The sequence below is a fragment of the Aethalodelphis obliquidens genome, unplaced genomic scaffold (genome assembly GCF_003676395.1).
Source record: "Aethalodelphis obliquidens isolate GAN/ISIS:26980383/991018 unplaced genomic scaffold, ASM367639v1 scaffold53, whole genome shotgun sequence".
NCBI lineage: Eukaryota > Metazoa > Chordata > Mammalia > Artiodactyla > Delphinidae > Aethalodelphis > Aethalodelphis obliquidens.
This window is the reverse complement of record NW_020837997.1, coordinates 9,664,289-9,678,017: the sequence shown is the minus strand read 5'-3', so window position 1 is coordinate 9,678,017 and position 13,729 is coordinate 9,664,289. Positions and strand designations below refer to the sequence as shown.

General features: G+C 54.0%; 1 protein-coding gene across 8 annotated transcripts; it reads right to left on the bottom strand.

The window, feature by feature from the left end:
- Positions 1-270: 270 nt before the first annotated feature.
- SLC25A23 (solute carrier family 25 member 23) lies at positions 271-13,638 on the bottom strand. Of its 8 annotated transcripts, none has more exons than XM_027085789.1 (12): positions 13,369-13,638; positions 12,162-12,288; positions 11,501-11,588; positions 11,113-11,224; positions 9,581-9,739; positions 9,343-9,495; positions 9,032-9,139; positions 7,740-7,907; positions 7,417-7,503; positions 3,217-3,367; positions 2,035-2,215; positions 271-1,713 (listed from the first exon to the last, which is right to left on the bottom strand). In XM_027085789.1, the coding sequence occupies exons 1-12, from the start codon at positions 13,522-13,524 to the stop codon at positions 1,659-1,661; spliced, it is 1,545 nt and encodes a 514-aa protein (XP_026941590.1). In that variant the 5' UTR covers positions 13,525-13,638; the 3' UTR covers positions 271-1,658. The 8 variants fall into 8 exon arrangements, 5 of the variants coding, with proteins under 5 accessions (XP_026941590.1, XP_026941591.1, XP_026941592.1 ...); XM_027085790.1 differs by having other exon boundaries at positions 271-1,658; XM_027085791.1 differs by having other exon boundaries at positions 12,162-12,216.
- Positions 13,639-13,729: the final 91 nt, after the last annotated feature.

Sequence of the window (13,729 nt, the reverse complement as noted above, 5' to 3'; positions counted from 1 at the left end):
TAAGCCCCTTGTTTGTGGTAACTTTTTAAGCAGCCCAAGGAAAAGGACACACTTGTGTAATTACAAAAAATACAGGACAAATTAGGAGTGCTCTTGAATGTGGACCTTCCCCCACACCCACTTTACAGATGTGGAAACCGAGGCTCACGGAGTCATTTCCTGGTCTCCCGCAACAATGTATGATGGAAGTCGGCCCATGTCCCTTCCCTGTGGGCGGTATGAGGTGGTCCCACATCCACCCACCCCCTTTCAGTAAAAAACACAATGAAAGAGCTTAGAAAACGTATTCCTTTGTTCTTTTCCTTTGAAATCACACACACAAGCAGGGAGGTGGGGAGTAGTGTAGGTGGGGGAGGTGGAAGCATTGTGGGGGGTCATCCCGTCACCCCCAAATCCAAGTTCTTCTTTTACAGTCCTTTAATGGGGTTCCCCAAGGACTTGGAAGGAATGGAGAGAGGGGTCCCCCAATAAGCCTAAGCCCAGAATCCAAATATAAAGTGCAGAATATACAGGGTGGGGGTACTGGGAATTAGGGCGGATGGAATGTCTGCTCCTCTCTGGTAGAAAAATAGACCTGGAATGAATTTGGGGGGCTGGGGAGTTTGGGGTTTGTTTTGCATGCTGGGTTTAGGGAAGCTGCTTCTGGCTTCCAACTCTGAAGTCTGGGGAGGAGCTGGCAGTGCTGGGAGATGTGTGCGGTCCCCTCAATGTGTCCCCAGCCTTGGATTGCCTCCTTGCCAGCCCCTAAGAAAGAGCGACTGGATCCTCCAAAGGGACCCAGGCTCTGGGGGTTGTTATCAGCCTAGACAGTGGGAAGGGGGTGTGAGACATGGCCCTGCTGGGGGAGTATTTGAGAGAGAAGTTTCCCTGCAGTCCAGGCTTTGCTGGGGAGGTAGGGGGTCCAGTGTCTGTGCAGGGCCTGGGAGAGGCATCTCCTCCCCTTGCGGCCGGCATGAGACGTGTCAGGACAGTGGACAAGTCCCGTGGGTTTTCAAGCTGGGAGGCCAGGACCTGGGTTTCCTGGAGGCTCCGTAGACTATGGGGTTTGTGCCATGGGGGGAGGTCTCCGGGCTCTGGTGTGTGTCTGGGACGGGGGCGCGTGGGATCCAGGACACTGATTGGCCTATTGGGAGCTAGACTGGGGGTTCTGAGCGTTCAAGATCTAGTGCTTGGGAGGACTTGGGTCTGAAACCAGGAGTTAAGGGGTTGGCACCCAGTGCCTGGAGGTGGTAGGGTCTGCCTCGTATGGATGAGGTTGTAGTACCCAGTGCCTGCAGCGAAGGGATTTGAGGTCCAACAGCTGTAGTCACCAGCACCCGCTCCGCTGCCATTGGGCTCTCACGACTGTGGTTGGAGGAGTGAGGATCTGGTGGGTCAGGGCTTGGAAATCTGGGATCCGGTGGTGGAGGGTATAATGGTTGAGATGTGGGGATCCGGGAGTCGAAGCAGAGGGATCCAGGACCCAGTGTCGAGGTAAAGGGATTCAGGAATCCAGTGGCTGGATGGAGGGGGTCTGAGATCCAGTGGTTGGGGCCCCGGGACCTAGGCATTGCACTGTCAGGATCCGGTGCGCTGAGGTTTCTTGATATCCAGAATCCAGTGGCCGAGGTTGGAGATCCAGGACTTGAAGCATGGGGATCTAGGATCTGCCAGTGGATCTAGGATCCAGTACTGCCTGAGGACCCTGGATCTGGTGCCTGGGGCAGCTGGGGTCTGGGGGTTTAGATACATGGTATGTGCTGCTGTGGTCGGGGTATCAGGATCCATTAGCTGGGTTGCGGGGGATCCAGTGGTTACGACGTGGAGGTCCAGGACTCAGTACGTGTTGGGGGAGAGGGAAACGTGGGATCCAGGGGCTGGGATGTGGGGATTCAGGACCCAGTGGATGAAGTGTGGGGATCCTGTGGTCTGAATGCGTGGGGAGGGGGACCTGGGATCCACTGGCTGGGCCCTCGGTCTCCAGTGGCCGAGGTGTGGGGGATGTCACGATGGAGGTGAGGGATCTGGGGGAGGGGTGGGCTCTGGGTCCCTCACCTGGACGTGACCCCCAGGGCCTGCTTCATGTTCTCGTAGACCACGTAGGAGATGCTCACGGCTGGGATAACCTTCATGAAGTTGGGGGCAATGCCCCGGTAGAGGCCCCGCACGCCCTCCTGGGACAGGATGTGACGGAGCAGACCCAGCATGGACAGCTGGGGGGCTCCCTCGATGGAGGCTGGTAGGGGGTGGGGAGGCCAGGTAAGGCCAAAGGTCCCCCTCTCGCTTCCCCCTCCCCCCTCCCCCCCAGGCTGGGCCAGGTGGCAACTGCAGCAGGAGGGAGGAAGGTTAGACTAACAGTGGGACCTACCACTCAAGAGTCGGGACTTCTACTGGCCTTGGAATTGGCTGCTCATCTCTTCACCCCAATCTGGAGGCCCCAAGTTTGGGGATGACTAGAAACAGAGCAGCTATGTGTGGAGGGGGAGGTGGAAGAGGGCACAGAAATTTCCTCTTCCTGGAACTCAATTCCTTCTCCCTTTTCCCAGCTAACTCTTACTCAACCTTCCAACCTCCATTCCAAACCAGCTCTTCAGGGGAGCCCTCCTTGGCACCCCAGTCTAAGTCCAGCTTTTCCTTCTCCCCTTTATTCAACCCTAAATCCATACTTCATTGTGGAATGCTTTATTCACCATCTTCCTTCCTCTCCAGCTTGGGAGCTCTTTGAGGGTGGAGGACCACATCTGTCTTATGCACGGATGACCCCCGGCAAAAACGACAAAACACAAATGCTAAAATCCCCGAGGAAATTCTCAAAAAAGATTCAGGGATAGTAGTGGGAAAAGAAAAGAAAAAAGAACCTCAAAAGAGCAATACAGAGAAATACAGTAAAACAATCATAGCCTGGCCCTGCTCCTCCTTTTGACCTCACTATATCCCAGCCTTGCAAATTAGAACCCAAGTTACCAGCCCGGAAAGCTGCCTCCCAGCTGAGATGGCTAGGATGTTCTTCCGGCACTGGCTGTATCTGTTCTCCTACTTAGGGTAAAGGGCTCCCATCCCAATGTCACAGAAGGGTAAACTGAGGCCCAGAGAAAAGTAGGGACTTTAGTCAAGGCCATCGAAATCCAGGAGGATCCCAGCCCAGGACCCTGCCTTCTCACGGGAAGGAGCTGGGGATGGGAAGGTGGACCCAAGTCGCGAGACCTTCCCTACCTCCTCCTCCCACCCAGGCCTCACCTTGGGCCTGCATGCGGGTCCGGACCAGGGCCAGGGGGTAACTGGCTATCTGGCCACACGTGCTGGAAATGGTGCCGCAGGCCAGGAGCACGAGGATGCCCGGGTCGGCCGAGTCGTGGCTACGCTGCTGGAGCCACCGGTTCTTCAGGGTCTGGCAGGGGTGGAAAAGGCAGGAGGGTGGGTTGGAGGTGGGTGACACCAGGACCCTGGCTTCAGCGGTCCTGCTGGCTGGCTTCTGTATCCCGTGATGGCTGGCGTTAGCCAAGCATTTTACCTGCATGCTCTCACTCAAACCTCACCTAAACCCTCTCTGGTATGTGGAATAACAGCCCCCCCTACCGTTCCTGCCTTAATCCCTGGAATCTGTGAAGATGGTCCCTTCCGTGGCGAAAGGGACTTTGCAGATGGGATTAAGGATCTGGAGATGGGAGATTATCCCAGGATATCCAGGGGGGTCCAATGTCATCACAAGTCTCCTTGTAAGAGTCAGAGAAGGAGATGTGATGACAGAAACAGAGATCAGAGAGAGACAGAGAGAGAGATCTCGGGGAGGGGGGATGGACATGCTATGCTGTTGGCCTTGAAGATGGAGAAGGGGCCATTAGCCGAGGAACACGGGCACTGCTAGAAACTGGAAAATGTAAGGAAACGGATTCTCCCGTAGAGGCTGCAAAAGGAAAGCAACCTGCTGACACCTTGATTTTAGCCCAGTGAGACGCATTTTGGATTTCTGACCTTCGTAACTGTGAGATAATAAGTTTGTGATGTTTTAAACCACAGTTTGTGCTCATTTGTTACAGCAGCCATTGGAAACTCATACAGTCTCCAAGGTGGCCACCCTGCCCCTTATCCCTTACCACTTCAGCTCAAACCTGCCGACTCCAATGGCCAAGCACCCATGGCTCAGCCTGAGGATTTTATCTGGTCCCAGGCAAGGCTGCTCTGAGCACATAGGAACAGGTGGGCAGTGCTGGGAAATTAGCACCCCCAGAAGCAACCTTCAAAGGATGACTGACTTGGTGTATCAATACCCCAGCTCCCTTGCCTCTCTGATGGGGGCATGTTCTACGCTTTCTCCCGGAGGTCCCCACCAGGATTGCGCTCCACCTGTCTGCTGTGGTATCTTGCTTGATAATGCACTGTTATGGGTTTAAATGAATCCCCCACCAAAAAAAAAAAAAAAAAAAAAAAGATGTGTTGGGGTCTTAACCTTAGAATATGACCTTATTTGGAAATAGGGTCTTTGCAGACATAATGAATTAAGATGAGGTCATACTGGAGTAGGGTGGGTCCTTAACCCAATATGATTGGGGTCCATAGAAGAAGAGGAGAAGAAGAAAAAGGACCCATAGGGGAGAAGACAGTCATGGCAACAGAGGCAGAGACTGGAGTGATGCGTCCACAAGCCAAGGAATGCCAAGGACTGCTGGCAAAGGCCAGAAGCTGGGAAGAGGCAAGGAAGGATACTCCCTACAGATTTCAGAGGAAGCATGGCCCTGTTGACACCTTGATTTTGGACTTCTAACCTCCAGAACTGTGATGATAAATTTCTGTTGTTTTAAGTCACCCAGCTTGTGGCACTTTGTGAGGGCAGCCCTGGGAAACTAATACTAAAGCATGATACTTTTTGGTTGCCTTCCCTTCCCTGTCTTACTACTTCCCCCCAAAACCACTTGCCCCCCCATCCCTGCTTCTGGAAGACCTCCAACTAAGACAAGTACCACTACAATCCCCATTTTATTGATGAGAAACTGAGGCTCAACAGAAGTTACTTGCCCAAAGCCACAAGATAAAGGTGACAATCAACATTCAGAGCCACCCCCAAGTCCAGAGCTGTGCCCTTGGCCAATCCCTTCTGAAGCCTTCTGTGAGGCCTCTGTAAATCCAGGATCTTCTTTTTGGCCTTGGGACTGGAATTGCTCATAGGTTTCATCTCCTAAGTCAATTCCAGTGCATTGGTAATGGCTGCCTGGAACTGTGCTGAGAGGAACTCAGTGCTGTGATGGATTGGTGATGTCTGGCCTGGGCATGGAAGGGGCAAATGAGAATCGTTTACCATTACTGCCTTTGCAATTTTAATAGCCGCCTTTTGGGGCTGGAGCTGCATTTGCCAAATAGGTGTTTTTAAGAGCAGTTCTGTTAAAAAGAGGTTCTGATGACTGGAAAAGTATGGCTAACACTGGGCTTAAAAAAAAGGGTAAATCACTTTTCTGCAGGACTTCTCAGAGCCTTTAAGGGGCTAATTTAGATCTTGAAATGCCAAGAGGGCACAGGGCTTTTCAAACTTCTTAGACCTCTGAAATCCCTTTTGGGGTGAAGAATGAATGAACTGAGGCTGCAGAATAAGGTCTTATTTCTGCTCATGACTCTGAATGGCTCCCTATCACATTTAGGAGAAACCCAAACTCATGATCAATTGAGTCCTTGCTGACTCTTCAGCTCCCTCCAGCCACTCAAGACTTCCACTCCTCAACAACAAAACAACCTCATCAAAAAATGGGCAGAAGACCTAAACAGACATTTCTCCAAAGAAGACATTTAAGATGGTCCACAGGCATGTAAAAAGATGCTCAGTGTCGCTAATTATTAGAGAAATGTAAATCAAAACTGTAATGAGGTATCACCTCACACTGGTCAGGATGGCCATCATTAAAAAGTCTACAAATAATAAACGCTGGAGAGGGTGTGGAGAAAAGGGAACCCCCTTACACTGTTGGTGGGAATGTAAATTGGTGCAGCCACTATGGAAAACAGTATGGAGGTTCCTTAAAAAACTAAAAATAGAGCTGCCATATGATCCAGCAATCCCATTCCTGGGCATATATCTGGAGAAAACTATGATTCGAAAAGATACATGCACCCTTATGTTCATAGCAGCACTATTTACAATAGACAAGACATGGAAACAACCTAAATGTTCATTGCCAGATGACTGGATAAAGAAGATGTGGTACATATATACAGTGGAATATTACTCAGCCATAAAAAAGCATGAAACATTGCCACTTGCAGCAATATGGATGCAACTAGAATTATCATACTAAGTGAAGTAAGTCAGAGGAAGACAAATACCGTAAGATAGCACTTATCTGTGGACTCTAAAAGATGGTACAAATGAACTTATCTACAAAACAGAAACAGACTCACAGACACAGAGAACAGACTTACGGTTACCAAAGGGGAAAGGTTGGGGTGGGGAGGGATAAATTGGGAGTTTGGGATCAGCTGATATATACCACTATATATAAGGTAGATAAACAACAAGGTCCTACTGTATAGCACAGGAACTATACTCAATGTCTTGTAATTAACCATAATGAAAAAAAAAAGAAAAGACTTCCACTCCTCCCATAGGCCATTTTCATTCCTACTTCTGGACCTTGGCATTGGCTGTGCCCTTGTTCACACTCCCTCCTGACATATATTCAACTCATCACTCCAACACCACCTCTCAGAGACATTCCTAGACACGCCTCCCTCCTGCCCATGGCTACTTTTGATTGCATGTCTTGTTTATTATCTTCTGAGAACACTTCAGGGTCTGCAATTACTTACTCGCTGGTTGACTTGACTTCTTTGTTCATTGGAGGGGTGTCCCGGGAGGACAAGGATTATGTTGTGCTCCCTGAACGCAGCAGCCAGCACAGTACCCAGAACACAGTTGCTAAGTGAACGGGTGAATGAGTGAATGCATGAATAAATGAACAAACGAATGAGTGAAGCCTTGTCTCACTTGGCTCCGTAGACACTGGGTGCTGGTAGGGCAGGTACGGGTGGCAGGTACCGGGGATCCTAGGTCGGGACCAGCTACGTCATTTGCGGGGTCCAGTGCGAAATAAAGATATGTGAGGTCCCTTGTTCAAAGGTTATTAAGAATTTCAAGAGGGTGACAGCAAAGCATTCAACCAAGCGTGGAGCCCTTCTGAGTTGATGACTCTACAGGTTGCCTACCCATGAAGCTGGGCTGGATACAACGATGGGGGGTGGGGGGATGCCTGCGAACTTCTGAGGCTGTGCTAATTGGGAGAACCTGGTGATCCCACCAGGAGAAGGGAAAGGCAATGGATGAGGTCCCTGGAAGAGAAACAGCAAAAACTCCCAGCTCCTGCGTCTCCTGATAAAGGCCCCGAGATGCTGGTCGTGGGGTAGGGATTTTATGGTGGCGGCAATGACTGAAATGGCCTTGAAGAAGATACTGGCCTGGAGATGGAGGCGCGTCTGACCCACGTTTTGGGGGGGATGGGCATCTTTGAAGCTCATCTTCGCCTGCTCCCACGTTTCTGTGAGCTAGAGTGGTCCCCAACTTTCACGTGTCCTGAGACCCGGGAAGGCCAAAGTACAGATGGAAGGTTCTTGCGGTGGGAAGCGCAAGAGTGGCGGGGCAGGTGGGGAGGTCCGATGCCTGAAGGAGTTCCCCGGAATCCCAAGGCCCACAGTGATTTGCTTCTCCACCCCTAGCTATGGAGGTCAACTGAGCCAGCCCCACAGGAAGGGCAGATCCCAGAGAAGGGAGGACCACAGACCTCGTAGACGGCCAGGTCGATGCCTGCGTAGGGGATGATGCCCAGCACGTTGGGCAGGTAGCCGCGGTAGAAGGCTCGGGGTCCTTCTCGCTCCAGGATCCGCCACGCACAGTCCAGCAGCCCCTTATACTGGCCCGTCCGGCGAAGGGTCAGCCGCGTCTTCAGTACCTGGGGAGAAGCCGGTTATCCCTGGAAAAGCTGCCTTCGGAATCACTACATCCAGGAATGAAGACACTTCGAAATTGTACCTCCTAGATGGAGATACCCTGAGAATAACTGAATTAAAAGAACCACTTGTGGGACTTCCCTGGTGGTCCAGTAGCTGGGACCCTGCACTTCCCTTGCAGGGGGCATGGGTTCGATCACTGGTCGGGGAATTAAGATCCTGCATGCTGCTTGGTGTGGCCAAAAAAATAAATAAAAATATAAATAAATAGAAGAACCACTTGCTCTAGAACCTTCTTCTACCCCCGAACTCTATACCTACAAACTGGTTACGCCTATCAGACTTGCACGTGGCACCCACCGTTGTCTCCCAATATCTTGTGACTTTCTCCCTTATCAACAGAAACTGCTCTTTTCAGCAAGAATACAGCCTCTAGAAACAAAGACCACGTTTCTCAGTTTCCCTAGGCGTGTAGCCATGTGACTGAGTCCTAGCTGACGAAACAGATGGTGAAGAGGTATGCAAGGCTGTCAGAAAGCATCCTTAAAGGCAGGGAGGTGTTCCTTCCTCTGTTCCTCCTTCTTAGCTGGAGCGTGGATGCTGTGACTGGAGCACAAGCAGTCATTTTCGTCCATGAGGTGGGTGCCACAGGCTGAGGTGGTGGAACAAGAGAGAGGGAAGGAACCTGGGTCTCTAACACTCTGAAGCCACCAGACCGTCCCTGAACTGCTCACCTCCGGACTTCATTTATGTGATTTGAGTTTTCCGACACTCAGAATCCTAAGTGACGCCGGGCACAATCTGAAACTTGAAATGACTTCTCCAAAAGCGGTTTCACCTAGAAAGGATTCCCTTGGGGACAAGCATCCTGGAAACCAGTATCCTTAGATGAGTCATATCCATAAAGGGCTGCACCCCACAACTGTTATTTAAACAGCTAAACCAACACTACTGTGATACCCAGACCAGCTACACATGAAAGAGCATTGCTCTGATGAGCTACAGTCTGAATCAAGAAGAAGCAAAGTTATAATCCCAACGCTTATCCCACCTTGGAGTGAAAGGGTTATCGCAGGCCCACCCCCAGCCCTGCAATGGAGCCTCTGCTAGGGCCCCTCCTTCTCACCTCCATGGGGTAAATGATGGTTTGGGCTGTGGCACCAGCCAGGGAGCCAGCCACAAAGCGCTCCTGCACGTGCAGTGTCTCCTGCTGCCCCCAGATGGCCCGCTTGATCTGAGAGGGAGACACAGAGGTGGCGGGACCTCAGGGGTTGGGCCTTCCGTGCACTTGGACCTTCCCTCTGCTGTCCTCCTCCTGGGCGCATCCCGAAGGGGAGCAGATGCCCACTCCTGGGGACCTGCAGACATCCCCCACCCCCAGGCCAATCCTGCAAAGCCTCCTGTCTGTAGCCCACGCCTCCCCCTGCCTGCCCCCACCTGCTCATAGGCCATGAACTTGATTGCCGACTCAGGTGCAATCTTGAGCACGTTAATCCCGTTGCCACGCCACAGGGAGCGCACGCCCCCCTCTTGGATCATGCTCCGTAGGCCTCCCAGGATGTTCAGTCGGTTGGTCTTGGAGGCGTGGACCTGGGTGGGAAGACCAGGTGGCTCTGGGGACCCCTCCAGGGGTCCAGGCCTAGGGAAGGGGCTGGGTCTCTCCAGGGCCCCTCACCTGCATGAAGACCTTGAGGCGGTCCAGGGGGGCTGTGCCCGTCCGGGACACGGCACCCGCCATCGCTCCCGCCACCAGCTGTTTCCACCACGTGCCAGTCAGCTTCTCCTGCTCCGAGAACTCATCCGGAACAGTCAGGCACTCACCAATGTCCAGGACCTGGGGATGCAGAGGCTGGGGGTGTCATGGCCCAGTGGGGCTGGGGGGATGCAACTCTGCCCTAAACTGGGGCGTCTCCCCCATGAATCCCAGGGTACCCAGCAATGAATCCCAGTCCACCAGTGAATCTCACTTGGAGAGCCCAAGAGATCTCTCTTGGACCCCTACCAGACCCAGCCCCACAGTCTCCACAAAAGATAATAACATCCTTCCTGGGGATCTCCACCAAATCCCGTCAAAGCATCCTATTCAAGTCTCTACCCCACAGGGGACTTCCCTGGTGGTCCAGTGGTTAAGACTCCACGCTTCCACTGCAGGGGGCATGGGTTCGATCCCTGGTTGGGGAACTAAGATCCCACATGCCACGTGGTGTGGCCAAAAATAAATAAATAAAAGAGAATATCTAAGAATATATATATTATGGGAATTCCCTGGCGGTCCAGTGGTGAGGGCTCTGCGCTTCCACTGCAGGGGGCACAGGTTCGATCCCTGATCAGGGAACTAAGATCCTGCATGCCGTGCAGCACGGCCAAAAAAACAAAACAAAACAACAAAAAAAACCCAAACAACAACGACAAAACAAACAAGCCCCTGCCCCATAAAGATCCCTCCAGAGCCAATCAGATCCCTCCAAAGGATCCCACCCAAGGGTCTCCCACGTAAGAATTCCAGAAGATACCTCCAGGGCCACACAAGGTCCTACCAGGGACTTCCTATATATGGAGCCCAGCAGATCCCTCCTGGGGGTCTCTCCAGATCCCCAGGGGTCTCCCCCACAGAGATCATCCCCCCTCTAGCATCCATCACCTGCAGACTTCTTAACCAAGCCCCTCATGGGTCCCCCAGGGTGGGAATCTCTGGATCTCCCAAGAGGGTCTCAGCAGATCGCATGGATGGACCCCTCCAGATGCCATCAGATCCTATCAGATGCACCACTCAAGGATTCCCACCCTGGAAATGGCAATCCAGAGCGCTTCCTCCCTCCCAAGTTCCAGTAGATCCCGTGAGACCCTCTGAAGACAGTGGCTTCCTAACTTGTCTTTTCAGCAGCAGAATCCTTTATTGAGCGGAATAGAAACCAGCAGAAAGAGAGCCATGTGGTTGACGGTGGGAGACCAGATGCCCCATCTGGTAAGCCCTTTCTTCCCTGAACCCCCGGAGGCCCCACAGTAAGTCCGAAGGGTCCCCATCAGCTGGCAGACACCTCCCCAAATGGGTCCCGGGAGCCCCAGATGGAGGAAGAGGAGAGCAGAGCCTCATCCCTCGGCTGCTCCCAGTGGCTCCTCCTTCTAGAGTCCTGAGCCAGCCCCTCCCCCCATGCCCTGGGGAAGAGGGCCCGACCACCAGGCTGGGACAGCCGCCCCCCCCCTCACCGTGGAATGCTTCCAGAAATACAGCACATCTTCCACGTTCTCCAGCGAGTGCAACAGGAAGTGGTCACGCCATTCCTGCCACTCAATGGTCATGGTGTCATCACGGTCCATGCTGCGCGGGGAGGGGTACAGGTGGGACAGAATCAGTGCCTGGGTCCAGGGGTGAGTTGAGTGAGGTTCTTGTGGATTTGGGGGGTAGACTGAGCTCCTTGGCACTGGGAGCTCCCCATTTTACAGAGGGGGAAACTGAGGTTCAGAGAGGGGAAGCAACTGGGCCAAGATCTCAGCTCCACTGCCTTGGGATTGGGTCTGAGGCTCAGAGGCTCGAGGTGGCTGAGGGGTCTTGGGGACCTGAGTTACCTGGGATTCTGGACATCCTGCTACTCACCTGTGCAGGATTTTCTCTGCCTGCTCCAGCGAGATGGAAATGCCCAGAGCTCGGAAACTCTGCTGGATCTCAGAGACGTCGATATGACCTGGGGAGGGGGCCCAAGGTGGGGAAGTGTGTGTGTAGGGACCCCAAGATGGAGGACCAGGACAGCTTGGAATGGGGATACTGAAGAAGACCAGCGGATCCAGGAACCCAAGGTGAGGTTTGTGGCAGGGTTGGGGGGGTCCTTGACCCACTGGGATCAGAGGGGTAGAACTGGGCCATATTAGAGGGGGTCTTCTGTTTGATGAATGAATGAAGGATTGAGTCCAGGGATAATTATGGGGATCCCTATGCCACAGGGGGTTGAGAGGCAATACTGGACACCCAGAAAAAGCGATGAGGGTGTCTCTGTTTCATAGGGAATCCAGGAGCAATATGGGGGGATCTTTGTCCCACAGAAAAATAAGACTAATAAATAATAGTGTCCCACCCCAGAAGGAAAAGGAGGTGGGATAGGCCGGCTGGGTCCCGAATCACCTAGCTGGGGGTGAGGAGAGCTCCCAAAATAGCCTGTGAGTCATCAGGGAGAAGCGGCTCTCCCTCCTCCTCCTAGCACTGCCAGTTCTAACCCCGTTGGCATCTCCAGGGCCCCCATAGCCCCATCCCTGGGCCTTACCATCCTGATTCCGGTCCAGACTGTGGAACAGAAGTAGCAGGCGCTGTTCCCGCTCCTGCAGATAGAGGATAAACTCCTCCAGGTCAAGGCCGCCATCTGAGTCAGCATCACCCTCAGGGGAGATGCCCTGGCAGGGGGGAAGGGACAGAAGGAGTTCTGGGAAGCTGCTTCCCCAATCTGGAGGAGGCAAGACAAGCTTATGCCCCAGGAACCCAGGTCCCCCTCCCCCAGCCCTGCACCTAGAGGACCAGGGCGGGGAAGTCACCCCTTCCCTTGATCATCTCTTTCCTCAATAAGATACCCAAGGCCAAGGTAGGTCTGTGAGGTGGACAGTGGTTGTCCAGTTTTCCTGGTGAGCAAAACGAGGCTCTCCAAGGTCAAGTCACTTGTTCAAGGTTACAGAGCTGAGAAGTGAGTAGGTGGACTTGGGCTCTTGTCTCTGAAAGCCTGTCCTTCCAGGTGTCTCTTATATGAACTTGTCCACATGGCAGTTTCAAGAGCTCTCCTTGGAGACAGCACTGGGCAATGTGGGGCAATGACATCCACACTGAACATCTGCAGGGCCTCTGTTTTCCCATCTTGTAAAGTGGGAGGTTGACTGGAGGTCTCAGGGTGCTATGGAGACAGTCCAGTGGCATCTGGGCCTCCAGGTGTGGGGGGACACATGCACAGGCTTGGGGTCAAGTTCCTGCTTTGATAGGTGAATCCCCAGCTGAGGGTGGCCTCGGATAGGATTGGGTCCTTGGCTGGGACAGCCTGGGGCATAGAGCCAAGCCCAGGAAAGGACAGGGAAGGGAATGTAAACATAGAGGCTGGGGAGGGTGTGTCTCCTGGAGGTGGGTGCAGGCCTTGTGTCTCGGGTTGTGCAAAGAGTTCAGAGAAGGGTGTGTCCCGGGCAGTGGGCAGGAAAGCGCAAGCGGCCCCATTCCCAGGCAGACATCCCTCACCCCGAGGGAGGAGAGGGACGGGTTTGGCAGCCGAAACTGCAGGCCTGGGGCCTCGGTGGTCCTGTCTTGAGCGAGCCCGTTAGGCCCAGACACGGGCGGTCAGGGGGAAGGGGACAAGGACGCCCAAGCTAGGAACGGGTCCTGGTGTCCAGCCACAGGCAGTCCCGGGCTGCTCCCGGCGCTCCATTCAGCGGCTCGGGTTACCCTGCGCGGGCTGGGCTCCAGCGCCACGAGCCAGGAGGGGGTCCCTGCAAGGGTACCTGTTGTGCTCCGCGGTCCGGGCTGCCCCCGCCCATACGGGCCAGTCCCTGGCGCAACTCGTGGACGTCCAGGCGACCATCCTTGTTAGTGTCCAGCTCCTCGAAGAGGCGACCCCAGCGCTCACGCCGCTCCGCATCGCCCGGGCCCCCCCGCATGGCGCCCGCCCTGGGGGGAGGGGAGGCCCGGTAGCGGCGGCCTCAGCGGGGGCTTGACGGCTCCCCCTCCCCCCAGGGGCCCCGGAGGGCCAGCTCCGTGGCCACTGCCACCGCAGCCTCCGCGCTCTCTGCCCGGCTCTGGCACTTGTAGGAGGCGGTGACTGCTAGCCGTCGCCGCCCGCGCCAGAACTTGCGTCTCCTCCGC